Source organism: Rhinopithecus roxellana, chromosome 6 (genome assembly GCF_007565055.1).
Source record: "Rhinopithecus roxellana isolate Shanxi Qingling chromosome 6, ASM756505v1, whole genome shotgun sequence".
NCBI classification, from domain to species: domain Eukaryota; kingdom Metazoa; phylum Chordata; class Mammalia; order Primates; family Cercopithecidae; genus Rhinopithecus; species Rhinopithecus roxellana.
The window spans coordinates 93325609-93340355 of NC_044554.1; the positions used below are offsets into that span (position 1 = coordinate 93325609).

Below are 14747 nucleotides of genomic sequence, written 5' to 3' on the forward strand. Positions count from 1 at the left end.
TGAAACTAAAAATACATGTTCTCGGCCGGGCGCGGGAGCTCATGCCTGAAATCCCAGCGCTTTGGGAAGCCAAGGTGGAGGATCACTTGAGACCAGGAGTTCGATCGAGACCAGTTTGGCCAACATGGTGAAACTCCATCTCTACTAAAAACACAAAAATTAGCTGGGCACGCGCCTGTACTCCCATCTACTCAGGAAGTTGGGGTGGGAGAATTGCTTGAACCTGGGAGGTGGAGGTTGCAGTGAGACAAGATTGCGCCACTGCACTCCGGCCTTGGCGACAGAGTGAGACCCTGTCTCAAAACAAAACAAACAAAATAAAACAAAACATGGTCTCCACTAAATATACAAAACTTAGCCAGGCATGGTGACGTGCGCCTGTAGTTCCAGCTACTCAGGAGCCAGAGGTTGCAGTAAGCCAAGATTGCATCACTGCACTCCAGCCTGGGCGACAGAGACTCTATCTCAAAAAACAAACAAAAACTACTTGATTTTTAAAAAATAGTTGGGGTAACAATTCTTCCATATTTTTCTCTCCAGAACTATAGTTATATACACATAGTATCCTTTAATTTGGAAAACCACTTCTCTACTCTAGGTAGGCCCAGTGGTGCTCAAGGTCACAGAACCCTGTCTCATTATGGTGATGTGTCCATGATTCAAGCTAACTGTGGCCTTGGCCACAGTTAATTGGTTCAATAATACAGACATATGATCTAAGTATGGCAAATTTGTCTTCTCTTGGATTGACGGAGATGAGAAATGTTCTTTTTACAATGGAAGTGAATTGAGACTGCTGGTAGCTATCTTCTTTGGCCTCAGGAGAAAATAACTCCATAATGCTAAGAGGTATAGAAAAATTCAGATAGAACACTTTGATTTAGCTATGCATGGTCTATTCTTGCCTTTTCCAGTTAAATGAGTATAAAGTTATGCTTAAGTGGGTTTCTGGGGCTTCGAGTTTTAATGCATTTTAACAGAAGCATTAGATACAATGAGTATGAACAGAACTCTGTTATTCTCATCCTTGTTATTTATGAACAAATACAGAGCTGTCTACAGCTCAAAGGATGGTTTATCTATTTCATTTTCAAAAATAATTTGCAAAACATTTACCTACGAACGCTAAGTGATTACAAAGCATTACTGTAATAAGTCTACTTCTTTATCATACCACAAAACCACAATAGCTAGAAGACAAAATGTTTTATTTTAAAACGTTGAAAAAACATTAAAAGACAAATGTCCATTATATAACCAGGAATGTTAAATATATGGAAACTGTAAATCTCTAAAATGTGGTAGGTACTTGCAGAGCTAAATGTTGCAAATTATCCTACTTTTTTTCTGTAATATCAACAATACCTGATACGATGAAAAGTAACAAAAAGACCTTACTAATCATCCAATCAAAGTCATCATCTTTGGGTAAATTTATATCAACACAAGTTAAAGTTTTGTCCAAGATGTTCCTGACACATGAAGCTTCCAGTTGAATTTCAGAAATGTTAACAAAAGTATCTTCCTTTTTTGCCTGTGAATGTTTGAGTATTGCTGTATTGTTGGCTTATATCCACTACAGATACTGGTTCTAGGCCAGCCCAAGGATCTTCAAGCATTGAAGGCTTGAAATAATTTTCCAACTCATTAGACATTCTTTTTTCTCTAACACGCCCTGATCCAAATGGTGTAGATGTCCTTGGAGAACCCTTTAGAAAAAAAATCAGTTAAAAAAACACTTAGTAAAGATAATTGGTACTTCTTCCTTTAGCTAAAGGTTAGTGGGAATCACATTGCTGCTTAAAAGTTGTGACTTGAACCTAAACATGTTCGATTACAAAGTCCATGTTTCCTTTAATCAAGTGTTCCTTTTTTTTTAAAAAAAAGTACTTAAAGCAACTTGTTATTCTCACTTATTTATAATTCCATGACCACTGTCATCTCAAATACTTTTGTGTCTAATGTAGTAGCTCTGCAGTAATACAAGCAGTGATGAAATAATTATATTCAATTTTCCCTCGACATTTTCGTTTTTTTCAGGAGAAAACAATACTATAGTTTTAAAGTTTCCAGAACCTTTCTAGCTCATGAACATTTTCTTTACTCCTTAGCTCCAGACTCAAAGGGGTGGGGGTTGGTGTAGAATACACCAAGTTGGAAAACCACGTAGTTGCAAGTTGTAAACCACAGAAATCCTAGACATGCTAGAGACACTTCTCTGTCTTTCGTATTTACTATCACTAAAGGAATGAAAAACTTCCCCTACCACCGATTTTCTCTCCAGGGAAGTTGGAGCAGAAGCCAGTGTAGCTCGAAAGAAAGATTAAAAAAAAAAAAGAAAAAGAACGATTTCCTGAAACAAACTGGCAAGGCCCTTGGCAAACAGGAGGAAATGAAGAATTAGGAAAATCTGTGTATGGGTGGCAGTGTACTGGTTAAAAGCACGAGGGCTCGAAAACAGAACGTAGGGCTCTGCCACTCTTTAGGGTAATCTTCCGAAAGTTACTCAACTTCTCTAAGCCTCAGTTCGCTCATATGCAAAATAGGGGTAACAATAGTACCTCAGAGAGGATTAAACAAAATAATCCACGTAAAGGGAATATTAGTACCATGCCTGCCATACAGTAAGAGCTCGGCAAACGCTGGCTATTATTACCTGGGGGTGGGTCTGCTGCTGCCCTGGGGAGTAGCCGAATTGCTGCTGGGACCCCGCGGGGGACCTGGAGTAGGAGCCAGGGTAGCCGCCAGGGGACGGAGACCCGAACCGGCCCCCCGGGAAGCTGCCGCCGTGTCGCGGAGAATGACTGCTCCCGTAAGGCCTAGACCGGGGCCCGTACGGCGGCGTGTGGTGCGGACTCCCGTAACCGTCTCGAGGGGAGGGCGGCCGTGGTCCGCCCCCGCCCGGGGTACCCCGGAAGCTGCTTCCGCTACCCCAACCTCCTCCACCCGAACCAGGGTAAGGCGGAGTCGGGGGCCGAAAATTCTGTCGCTGCATATCAGGAGCCACAGCCGAAAACCTCGCAGCGGCGTTCTCCCACCGGAACTGTATCGACCGGCCCTCCACAGAGAACTGCTAGTCCTTCACCAACAGTCCTCCGACCGCAGCCATCATACGGCACATCGGTTCCGGCGTCACAAAGGTTCCGCCAGGGGCGGCGGGATTACCTAAATTACTGACTTGGCGAGAGACTCAGTGGATTTAAATGAAAGGAGGAAGAAAAGGAGACAGGAAAGGATGGACACCCGAACCCAGCAAGAACCTTTCCAGTCTGGGTGACCTTGGTCTGACAGACGAGAAGCTGGCCCAGCGGGCGACTGGTACTGGGAGTGCTCCACCCCGCCCGGCGGGGGCGGAGTCTGCGGCGTCCGTGGGCGCCCCCAAGTGGCGGCGGGTGGCGCCGCACGGAGTTCGCTGCTTGGACCCGGACCGATGCCACCTGAGACGCACGCGATGCTGGCGACGCTGGCGAGGGTGGCAGCTCTGCGCAGAACCTGCCTCTTCTCCGGCCGGGGCGGCGGGAGGGGGCTGTGGACTGGCCCCCCGCAGTCAGGTACCCTCCGAGATTTGGTCTGGGCGGCTAAAGGGACTCCTGCCCCAGCTTGCCCCCTGGGGCGCCCTGAGGAGAGCGATCGGGTCTGAAGTCTCTGCTGACTCCGCAGCCCATCCGGTGGCTTTGCTCTCCTCCCTGCAACCCAGCTCCGTGGGCCTGCCCCGCTCTGGCCGCCGCAGGGTCGCCTCTGCCCCACGCCTTGCTGTGACCAAGGGCTCGGTGTGCGGCGGGGTCCGGCTCCTGCGCGTCAGGCGGCTCGCGTTTGAGGCCTCTTTACTCCTATCCTTTCGTCCGCCAAATTTAAGTAACTTCGAAAATGCACACGCAGCCACATTTCAGAAAAGACTTTAGCCCGCTGATTTGCATAACTTGACACTTCATGTACAATAAAAGACGCCTTTGTACAGTTACCTGTCGCAGAATTTTATTTAGAGGATGAAATTTAGCTTTACTACAGTGTTATAGAACTTTCTTTAGGCCGGGCGCGGTGGCTCAAGCCTGTAATCCCAGCACTTTGGGAGGCCGAGACGGGCGGATCACGAGGTCAGGAGATCGAGACCATCCTGGCTAACACGGTGAAACCCCGTCTCTACTAAAAATACAAAAAAAAAAAAAAAAAACTAGCCGGGCGAGGTGGCGGGCGCCTGTAGTCCCAGCTACTCGGGAGGCTGAGGCAGGAGAATGGCGTGAACCCGGGAGGCGGAGCTTGCAGTGACCTGAGATCTGGCCACTGCACTCCAGCCTGGGCGACAGAGCGAGACTCCGTCTCAAAAAAAAAAAAAAAAGAACTTTCTTTACTCCTTCTGAATTTGGGAATGGTAATCCACTATGAAGCTTTTTTTTTTTTTCTTTTTTTTTTTTTTGAGACAGAGTCTCGCTCTGTCGCCCAGGCTGGAGGTTGCAGCTGCCACCTTTTATGAGACGGAGTCTCTTAAAAAAAAAAAAAAAAAAAAAAAAAGAGGAGTCTCGCTCCGTTGCCCAGGCTGGAGTGCAGTGGCGCCCTCTTGACTCACCACAGCCTCTGCCTCCCGGGTTCAAGCGATTCTCCTGCCTCAGCTTCCCAGAGTAGCTGAGATTACAGGCATGCGCCGCATGCCCGGCTAATTTTTTTGTATTTTTAGTAAAGACGGGTTTCACCTTTTTGGCCAGTCTGGTCTCGAATTCCTGGGCTCAAGTGATCCGCCCACCTTGGCCTCCCGAAGTGCTGGGATTTCATGCGTGAGCCACCGCACCCGGCCTAGGATACACAATCTTAAAGAGCTTTAGGACTCATTTAAATCATAGCCTAATGGGTAGCCTGGACCTGTGATTTCCATTCACCCTCTTGTAGCTGCTACTCCTCGCTGTCTCTGACATGTTCTGTGACATCCCGACCTGACGAGTGTGTTATCTTCTCAGCTTCTATCCTCCTTGATGAATGGAGACACACACACAGAGTTTGTTTGTTTATTCTGTGGAAATTCAATTCACTGCATTTCGTTTCTTCTGTAGATACCAGTCGCAGAGTTAATCAAGGTAGCATATTGCCATTAAGGCTTAGTGATAAAATTAAGGCCTGAGGACTCCAGCCTATCCACTTTATTATATACAGTAGTTCTGTCCTGGCCAAAAATTCACCTTTCTGGACATTATCTTTAGTGTTTAACTTAATGCTTGGAAATTGCTCATTTGAATATTTATTGAATAAAATGACCTAGGCGGGACGATTGCTTGAGCCCAGGAGTTGAAGACCAGTCTGGGCAACATGGTGAAGCCCTGTTTCTACCAAAAATACAAAAAACTTAGCCGGGCTTGGTGGCGTGCGTCTGTAGTCCCAGCTGCTTGGGAGGCTGAGGTGGGAGGATGGCTTGAGTCCCAGGAGGCTGAGGCTGCAGTGATCCGCTATTGTGCCACTGCACTCCAGCCTGGGTAACAAAGCGAGACCCTATCATACCCCCCCACCCCACTGGGAAAAAAAAGGTTCACATACATCACGTAGGTAATTTTCACCTTTTAGATCATCAGCCTACTCAGGGGAGGGGGCAGAAAAGTGAGGGTAGTGGGGACCAAAATTAACCTCATTATATATATATATATATATATTTTTTTTTTTTGAGACGGAGTCTCCCTCTGTCGACCAGACTGGAGTGGAGTGGCGTGATCTTGGCTCACCGCAAGCTCCACCTCCCGAGCTCACGCCATTCTCCTGCCTCAGCCTCCCGAGTAGCTGGGACTATAGGTGCCCGCCACCACGCCTGGCTAATTTTTTGTAATTTTTAGTAGAGACGGGGTTTCACCGTGTTACCCAGGATGGTCTCGATCTCCTGACCTCGTGATCCACCCACCTCGGCCTCCCAAAGTGCTGGAATTACAGGCGTGAGCCACCGCTCCTGGCACTTTATTATTATTATTATGGAGATGGAGGGTCTCACTCTGTCACGGAGGCTGGAGTGCGGTGGTGAGATCACAGATCACTGCATCTTCAACTTCCTGGGCTCAAGTGATTTTCCCACGTCAGTCTCCCAAGTAGCCAGGACTACAGGCTCATGCTACCATGCCTGGCTAATTTTTATTTATTTATTTTTTGTAGAGACAGGGTCTTGCTATGTTTCCCAGAACTTCCGACCTCAAGCGTTCCTCTCTCCTGACTTGGCCTCCCAAAACTCTGCGATTAAATGGTGTGGTGAGCCACCATGCCCAACCAACAAATTAATTTAATAGTAAACAGTTTAATTGATGGATGCATAATGAGTATATAGATCTTTATTCCACCAATGCATTTATCTGTATAACTTCAGTCTAACTAAATTTCACTAAAATTTATTAAACTTCAAAAGCCATGCTCTTGGCCGGGCGCGGTGGCTCAAGCCTGTAATCCCAGCACTTTGGGAGGCCGAGACGGGCGGATCACGAGGTCAGGAGATCAAGACCATCCTGGCTAACACGGTGAAACCCCGTCTCTACTAAAAATACAAAAAACTAGCCGGGCGACCTGGCGGGCGCCTGTAGTCCCAGCTACTCGGGAGGCTGAGGCAGGAGAATGGCGTGAACCCGGGAGGCGGAGCTTGCAGTGAGCTGAGATCCGGCCACTGCGCTCCAGCCTGGGCGACAGAGGGAGACTCCGTCACAAAAAAAAAAAAAAAAAAAAAGCCATGCTCTTTTTAAGCTTTCAGTAGTACATTTTGTAGCAAGATGATAAAACTGACAATAAAAAAGTTTGAGTTGTGTCTTTCTGTCTTGTAGCAGTATACTCTTTATATATATATATATTGTATTTATTTAAGTATTGAGACATGTCTTGCTCTTTCATACAGGCTAGAGTGCAGTGGCACAATCCCAGTTCACTGCAACCTCTGCCTCCCTGGGCTCAAGCGATCCTTCCACCTCAGCCTCCCAAGTAGCTGAAACCAGAGGTGTGTGCCACCATGCCTGGCTAATTTTGGTATTTTTTGTAGATACGAGGTTTTGCCATGTTGCCCACGCTAATCTTGAACTCCTGGGCTCACACAATCCAGCCACGTGGGCCTCTCAAAGTGCAGGGATTATAGGCATGAGCCCCCTGTGCCCCAGCCAGTTATGATTTTTTTTTGGCATCTATTCATGGGGGTACAAGTGCAGTTTTGCTACATTGATATATTGTATTGGGGTGAAGTCAGGGCCTTCAGTGCATCCGTCACTGGCACAACACACATTGTACCCAGCAAGCAACCTCCTGTAGTCCATCCCCTTCCCTCTACATTCCCAACCCTCCAAGTCTCCATTGCCCATCACTCCACACTCTGCTTCCATATGTACACATTATTTAGCACCAACTTATAAGGGAGAACAGGCAATATTTGTTTTTCTGTGCTGAGTGGTTTCACTTAAGATAATGGCCTCCAGTTCCATCCATGTTGCTGCAAAAGACATAGTTTCATTCTTTTTTGTGGCTGAATAGTATTCCATTTTGTATGTATGCCACATTTTGTTTATTTAGTGCTCCATTGATGGGCACTTAGGTTGATTTCATATCTTTGCTTTTATGAATAGTGGTGTGATAAACATGAGTGCAGGTGTCTTTTTGATATAATGATTTATTTTCCTTTGGGTAGATGCACGGTAGTGGGATTGCTGGATCTTATGGCAGTTCTATTTTTAGTTCTGTGAGAAATCTCCACACTGTTTTCCATAGAAGTTGCACTGATTTACATTCCCACCAACAGTGTGTAAGAGTTCCCTTTTCTCAGCTTCCTCACCAACATCCTGTGAGTTTTTTGTCTTTTTAATAGCCATTCTGATGCATGTAAGATGATAGCTCATTGTGGTTTTAATTTGTATTTCTCTGATGATTGGTGATGTTGAACATTTTTTTAAAATTTTACTCATGGCAGTACACAGAAATTTTCAGGAAAGATTAAAAGCATGAAAACATGACTCTTAATAGACAATTCTAGCAATATACAAACTCTTTTTACTTTGTTTCCCTAGAGTCTTGAATTTTGTGTTCAACTAACTTTCTGGTTATGAATTTAAAATAATTACAGCATACTGCCAATGTTTGAGAAGAAACCTGTTATTAGATTAAGTTTGGGAATCAGGCTGGGCGTGGTGGCTCATGTCTCTAATCCTACTGCTTTAGGAGGCTGAGGTGGGTGGATCACCTGAGGTCGGGAGTGAGCCGAGATCACGCCATTGCACTCCAGCCTTGGCAACAACAGCAAAACTCTGGCTCAATAAAATAAAATAAAATAAATAAAATAAAAAAGATTAAATAAATTCAGGATTCATAATACTGTTAATTAATTAACTTTTGAGACAGTCTTGTTCTGTCACCCAGGCTGGAGTTGGGTGGCAAGATCTCAGCCCACTGCAACCTCCACCTCCCGGGTTCAAGGATTGTTCTGCATCAATCTTCAGAGTAGCTGGGACTACAGGTGTGTGTCACCACACCTGGCTAATTTTTGTATTTTTAGTAGAGACAGGGGTTTCACCACGTTGGCCAGGCTTGTCTTGAACTCCTGACCTCAGCTGATTCGCTCACCTCAGCCTCCAAAAGTGCTGGGATTACAGGCGTGAGCCACCGTGACCGGCTGATGGTGAACGTTTTTGATATGCTTGTTTGTCTTTTGAAAAATGCCTACTCATGTCCTTAGCCCGTTTGTTAATGGGATTATTTGTTTGTTGTGGTTGAGTTGTTTGAGTTGCTTGCAAATTCTGGATAGTAGTCCCCTGTTGAATGTGTAGTTTGCAGATATTTTCTTCCATTTCTCAGGTTATTTGTTCACTCTGTTGATTATTTCTTTTGCTATGCAGAAACTTTTTAGTTTAATTAAATTCCACTTGCCTTCTTTTGTTTTTGTTGCCTGTGCTTTTGAGGTCTCAGTCATGAATCTCTTCTAGATCAATGTCTAGAAGAGTTTCCCCTAGGTTTTCTTCAGTGTTTTTATAGTTTCATCCTTACATTCAAGTCTTTGATCCATCTTGAGTTGATTTTTTTCTTTCTTTTTTTTTTTTTCCTGAGATGGAGTGTTGCTCTTGTTGCCCAGGCTGGAGTGCAATGGTGCGATCTCGGCTCACCGCAGCCTCCGCCTCCCGGGTTCAAGCGATTCTCCTACCTCATCCTCCCAGGTAGCTGGGATTACAGGTATGCACCACCATGTGCGGCGAATTTTTTGTTTAATAGAGACGGAGTTTCTCCATGTTGGTCAGGCTGGTCTCAAACTCTCGACCTCAGGTGATCCGCCGCCTAGGCCTCCCAAAGTGCTGGGATTATAGGTGTGAACCACCGTGCCCGGCCAAATTGACTTTTTTATATGGTGAGATATAGGGATCCAGTTTCATTCTTCTGCATATGGCAATCCAATTATCCCAGCACCTTTTACTGAAAAAGGGTATCCTTTCCCCAGTATATGTTGTCGACTTTGTCAAAAATCAGTTGGCTGTAAGTATGTGGGTTTATTTCTGGGTTCTCTATGCTGTTCCATGGATCTATGTGTCTATTTATTTATTTATTGAGGTGGAGCCTTGCTCTTTTGCCCGGGCTGGAGTGCAGTGGCACGATCTTGGCTCACTGCAACTTCCACCCTCACAGGTTCAAGTGATTCTCCTGCCTCAGCCTCCTGAATAGCTGGGATTACAGGCACACACCACCACACTCCGCTAATTTTTGTATTTTTGGTAGAGATGGGGTTTCACCATGTTGCTGAAACTGGTCTTGAACTCCTGACCTCGTGATCTGCCTGCCTTGGCCTCTCAAAGTGCTGGGATTACAGGCATGAGCCACTGCACCTGGCCCTATGTGTCTGTTTTTATAGACACTATGAGTATAATGCTGTTTGGGCTACTATAGCCTTGTAGTATATTTTGAGGTCAGAAAATGTGATATCACCAGCTTTGTTCTTTTTGCTTGGGATATTTTTGGTTATTCGTGCTCATTTTTAGTATGAACTTTAGAATTGTTTTTTTCTAATTCTGTGAAAAAATAATGTTGACAGAAATTCCATTGAACCTGCAGATTGCTTTGGGCACTATGGTCATTTTAACCATATTAATTCTTTCAACCTACATGCATGGGGTGTTTTTCCATTTGTTTGTTTCATGTATAGTTTCTTTCATCAGTGTTTTGTAGTTTTCCTTGTAGATTTCTTTCACCTTCTTGGTTAAATATATTCCTAGGTATTTTATTTTTTTGTAGCTATCGTAAATGGGACTGCCTTCTTGGTTTCGTCTTTGGGTAGAACCGTATTGGTGAACAGAAATCCTAGGGATTTCTTTTCCTTTTTTTTTTTTTTTTTTTTTTGAGACAGTCTTGCTCTACTACCCATGCTGGAGTACAATGGCGCAATATAGGCTCATTGCAAAGGCCTCCCAAAGTGCTGGGATTACAGGCATGAGCCACTGTGCCCATAGATTTATAAATTTTTGACAGATTATGCATGAAAGTGTGCTTCTCGGGCCAGGCGTGGTGGCTCATGCCTGCAATCCCAGCACTTTGGGAGGCCGAGGCAGGTGGATCATGAGGTTAGGAGTTTGAGACCAGCCTGGCCAACATAGTGAAACCCCATCTCTACTAAAAATACAAAAAAATAGCCGGGCATGGTGGTGGGCGCCTGTAATACCAGCTACTTGGGAGGCTAAGGCAGGAGAATCGCTTGAACCCGGGAGTGGGAGGCTGCAGTGAGCTGAGATCATGCCATTACACTCCAGCCCAGGCGACAGACAGTGCAAGACTCCGTCTCAAAAAAAAAAGAAAGTGTGCTTCTCATCACACTTACAGGTAATATATGAAGATTGAAGCAGAGGGAATTCTTTTTTTTGTTATTGTTATACTTTAAGTTCTAGGATACATGTGCACAACGTGCAGGTTTGTTACATATGTATACATGCGCCATGTTGGTGTGCTGCACCCATTAACTTGTCATTTACATTAGGTATATCTCCTAATGCTATCCCTCCCCCCTCCCCCCACCCCACAACAGGCCCAGGTGTGTGATGTTCCCCTTCCTGTGTCCAGGTGTTCTCACTGTTCAGCAGAATTCTTTTTTTTTTTTTTTTGGAGGCAGAGTCTGACTCCAGTAGCCCATGATTATAAGTAAAGTTTTGGTGCAACAAAAGAAACAGCACTCGAATATAAAATTTTCTTTTTAATTCTCAGCAAGGCAATGTACTTCTGTAGAAGAGTGTCCCCTTACAGATGGAGCAATGGTGAGCGCACACTTGGACAAGGGAGGGGAAGGGGTTCTTATCCTTGATGCATGTGGCCCCTGCTGCTGTGTCGTTCCCCTATATATATACTGCAGGCTAGGTTTAGACCGCACAGGCTAAACTAATTCCGACTGGCTAATTTAAAGAGAGTGATGGGGTGAGTGGTTTGGCAGGAAGAATGGTTATGGCACAGCAGGAAATCGGAATGAGTCAGGGTGGAGAATGAGCAGGTAATCGGAATGAGTTAGAGTGGAATAGGTAACTGGAATGAGTCATGGTGGAGCATAATCGGAATGAGTCAGGGTGAAGCAGGTAATGAGTCAGGGTGGAGCAGGTAATTGGAATGAGTCAGTGTGGAGCAGGTCATTGAAAAAGGTCACTTTACGAGGAAGTTAAGTTTAAAAGTAGAAAGCAAAGAATTGAACATACTGACATACTGATTCTTTGAAGAGAAATTTAGAACTCATATCTAACATTCCCTCCTCTTGCATTTCCTTACAGCTGTTTCTCTTCAAACTTCTTTAACATGTCTTGGCTTAGTTGTTTTGCATGATTTTCCAAAAGAAAAAGCTTCTCTGGATAAGGCAGAGGAATAGTTAAGGGAGGTTTTAGTAAGTGCTGTTTTTATAAGCCTCTGCACCAACCCATGGATGCATGGTGTGACACAGCACCCGACAAGAATAAGTACACCCATTAGGGCTGCGAGGGAAGTAAGAATTGAGGCTATTATTCTTTTCCATTTACTGAACCACTTTTCTAGCCATCTTGTAAAGGGGTCATTTACCCCTGAGTTGTTGGCTAACTCAATGGACACAGCAGTCAGACTTTGCAATGCTTTTGTTATACTTCCATCAGGGGCAGTGTTGTTTTGGATGAAGGTACAACATTGAGCTTTAATCATGACGCAAACTCCTCCTCTTTCTGCTAATATCATGTCTAAGGCTATCCTATTTTCCCAAGCCATCTGGCTAGTAGCCCCTAATTGCTCAGCTGTTCCTTTAACAGCATCTCTAGTGTAGTTAATAAACTGCTGTTGGTTGTAATAGATGCAGTTTATCTAATCTACATTTTTATTAATTGTCACCCACCAAAATATTGACTGAAGTCCTGCAGCTCTTTGATTTTGGGGTTTAAATTGATCTGGTATTCCCTGTGGGACTCCAGTTACATTTAAATAGACATGAGAGTCGAAAGACCCATAAGAGGCTTCTCTTGCTTTATGATGTGTGGTTTTTCCAAGACCAGAGTAAAAGGGATAGTAAATTGGACTAGAGCATAAGAACTGCTCTAATTATTTGGCACAGTGTCCAGTACAGGTCCTCCACAATCCCACCATACATCTGCTCAGGGATGAATAAGGGCAGACTGATGGGTCAGCTCTTGGAAGTGTAAGACTTCACTGAATCCTGTTAAGTCTCCAAGGAATGCCTAATATTTCCCCTTGTCGTTGGAGACACAAGGTAAAATTGGTTTTGGAAGATGGAGGCTGGATGGCCCTTGGGGGCATGACGGACTTTGGGATATAGCAGAGAGAGAGCGTGGCACAACTTGTTACTCCAGGCTGTAGAATCCTGGAAAAGGACTACCAGGGAGCCCGTGCCCGGTTGACTGGATGACCACCCTAGTGGACAGGGGACAGTCTGGGGCTCTGGCCTGCCATGCGCACAAGCATAACAATTGCTTTTGTTTAAAGTGCGGATGGAATATTTGATCCATTCCAACCAGGCGTTTGCATCTTGGTATCCTGTCTTAATTGCCGAAGTTTGTTTTAAATCTTTAACTTCTACGATAGCTATCTTGGTCTTATCATTAGATGGAGGAGGGGCAATTGTTCAGTTGTGAGAGGTTTGGGAAGAAGGCTTAGAGGAAGGTGTATGCAGTGGGGGATCAAAGAAACTTATTTCAAAGAATCCAATAGGGTCTGTCCTGAAACCTCAGCCCCCATACCTTAAAACTGGCTTAAAGAAGGGAACTGGCTTAGAAAAGGGGAAGAACTTTGAGGGTTTGAGATAATAACTTGTATTGGATTGCAGTGGTTTAGCTGATCCCCAGTTGGGGGTTCACTGTCCCTATAGTAAAATGAATGTATGGTTTTAGGAAATTACAAAAACCGGTTGGAGCAGTCCATCCTTGCTCTTTAGTGGTCCACAGAATGTTGGAGAAACTACAGCGCAAAAGCTCTGTTTCGCGGGGCAAGACTCCTGGTTGACACTGGCCAAGATCGTGCTGCTGCGCTCCAACCTGGGCGACAGATTGAGACCCTGCCTCAAAAAAATAATTATGGTTTAGGAGTCATGCGGCTGGAGGCTACAAGATTCTGACACTCCTAGAACTGCTCCTAAGATCAGTGCTTGAGATATTTTGCAGACCCTACACTTGATGGATCAGGTGGCACCACCCAGATTAATAAACTGGCTCATCTGATCTTGTGGCCCCCATCCAGGAACTGACTGATCAAGAAGACAGTTCTGACTCCCTAGGACTTCATTCTGACCAATCAGCACTCCTGGCTCACTGGCTCCCCTGATCCTCATCAAGTTATCCTTAAAACCTCTGCTTGCTGGGCCAGGCAAGGTGGCTCCCGCCTGTAATCCCAGCACTTTGGGAGACTGAGGCAGGCGGATCACTTGAGCCCAGGAGTTTAAGACCAGCCTGGCCACCATAGTGAAACCACATCTCCACTAAAAATACAAAAAACATTAGCTGGGTGAGGTAGTGGGCGCCTATAATCCCAGCTACTCGGGAGGCCGAGGCAGGAGAACTGCTTGAACCCAGGTTGTGAACGTTGCATTGAGTGGAGATCAGCCATTGCACTCCAGCCTAGGGAACAAAAGCTAAACTACTCACACACACACACACACACACAAACAACAACAACAACAAAACTCTGCTCTCTGAATGCTGGGGAGACTGATTTGAGTAATAATAAAACTCTGGTCTTCGCTAAGCCAGCTCTGCATGAATTACTCTTTCTGGATTGCAATTCCCGTGTCTTGATGAATTGGCTCTATCTAGGCAGTGGGCAAGGTGAACCCCTTAGGCAGTTACAATCCTAGGCCTTAGCCAGGGAATTACCATTTATATGATGATGAGTTCAGGGGAAAAGAGATGAAGAGACAGGGAGAAAATTTTATCTTGGGCCGGGCACAGTGGTTTACGCCTGTAATCCCAGCACTTTGGGAGGCTGAGGCAGGCGGATTGCAAGGCCAGGAGATGGAGACCATCCTGGCCAACATGGTGAAACCCTGTCTCTACCAAAATACACACACACAAAAATAGCTGGGTGTGGTGGCGCACACCTGTAGTCCCAGCTACTCGGGAAGCTGAGGCAGAAGAATCACTTGAACCTGGGAGGCAGAGGTTGCAGTGAGCTGTTATCGCACCACTGCACTCCGGCCGGGCGACAGAGTGAGACTCCGTCTCAAAAAACAAAGCAAAACAAAACAAAACAAAAAAACAAAGTTTTATCTTGGATTACCTAGAGGTAGAAAAGTTGAGAACTGGAGGTGGCTTTCAGTCATGTGACCTGAGCAC

General features: G+C 45.3%; 2 protein-coding genes across 4 annotated transcripts in view; one reads left to right on the top strand and one right to left on the bottom strand.

The window, feature by feature from the left end:
- Nucleotides 1–1191: 1191 nt before the first annotated feature.
- Nucleotides 1192–3303, bottom strand: MPLKIP (M-phase specific PLK1 interacting protein). Its single transcript, XM_010364255.1, has 2 exons — nucleotides 2657–3303; nucleotides 1192–1709 (listed from the first exon to the last, which is right to left on the bottom strand). Exons 1-2 carry the CDS (start codon nucleotides 2993–2995, stop codon nucleotides 1509–1511), a joined length of 540 nt encoding a protein of 179 aa, XP_010362557.1. The 5' UTR covers nucleotides 2996–3303; the 3' UTR covers nucleotides 1192–1508.
- A 109-nt stretch (nucleotides 3304–3412) lies between these two features.
- SUGCT (succinyl-CoA:glutarate-CoA transferase) overlaps nucleotides 3413–14747 on the top strand; it is a 737208-nt gene continuing 725873 nt past the window's right edge. For 2 of the 3 annotated variants that reach the window (XM_010364257.1, XM_010364259.1), the window contains exon 1: nucleotides 3413–3551. In XM_010364257.1, the coding sequence (XP_010362559.1) occupies nucleotides 3431–3551 (121 nt within the window). In that variant the 5' untranslated portion in view covers nucleotides 3413–3430. The remainder of the gene's footprint in view (nucleotides 3552–14747) is intronic. The other variant, XM_010364258.1, reaches the window with a different exon arrangement.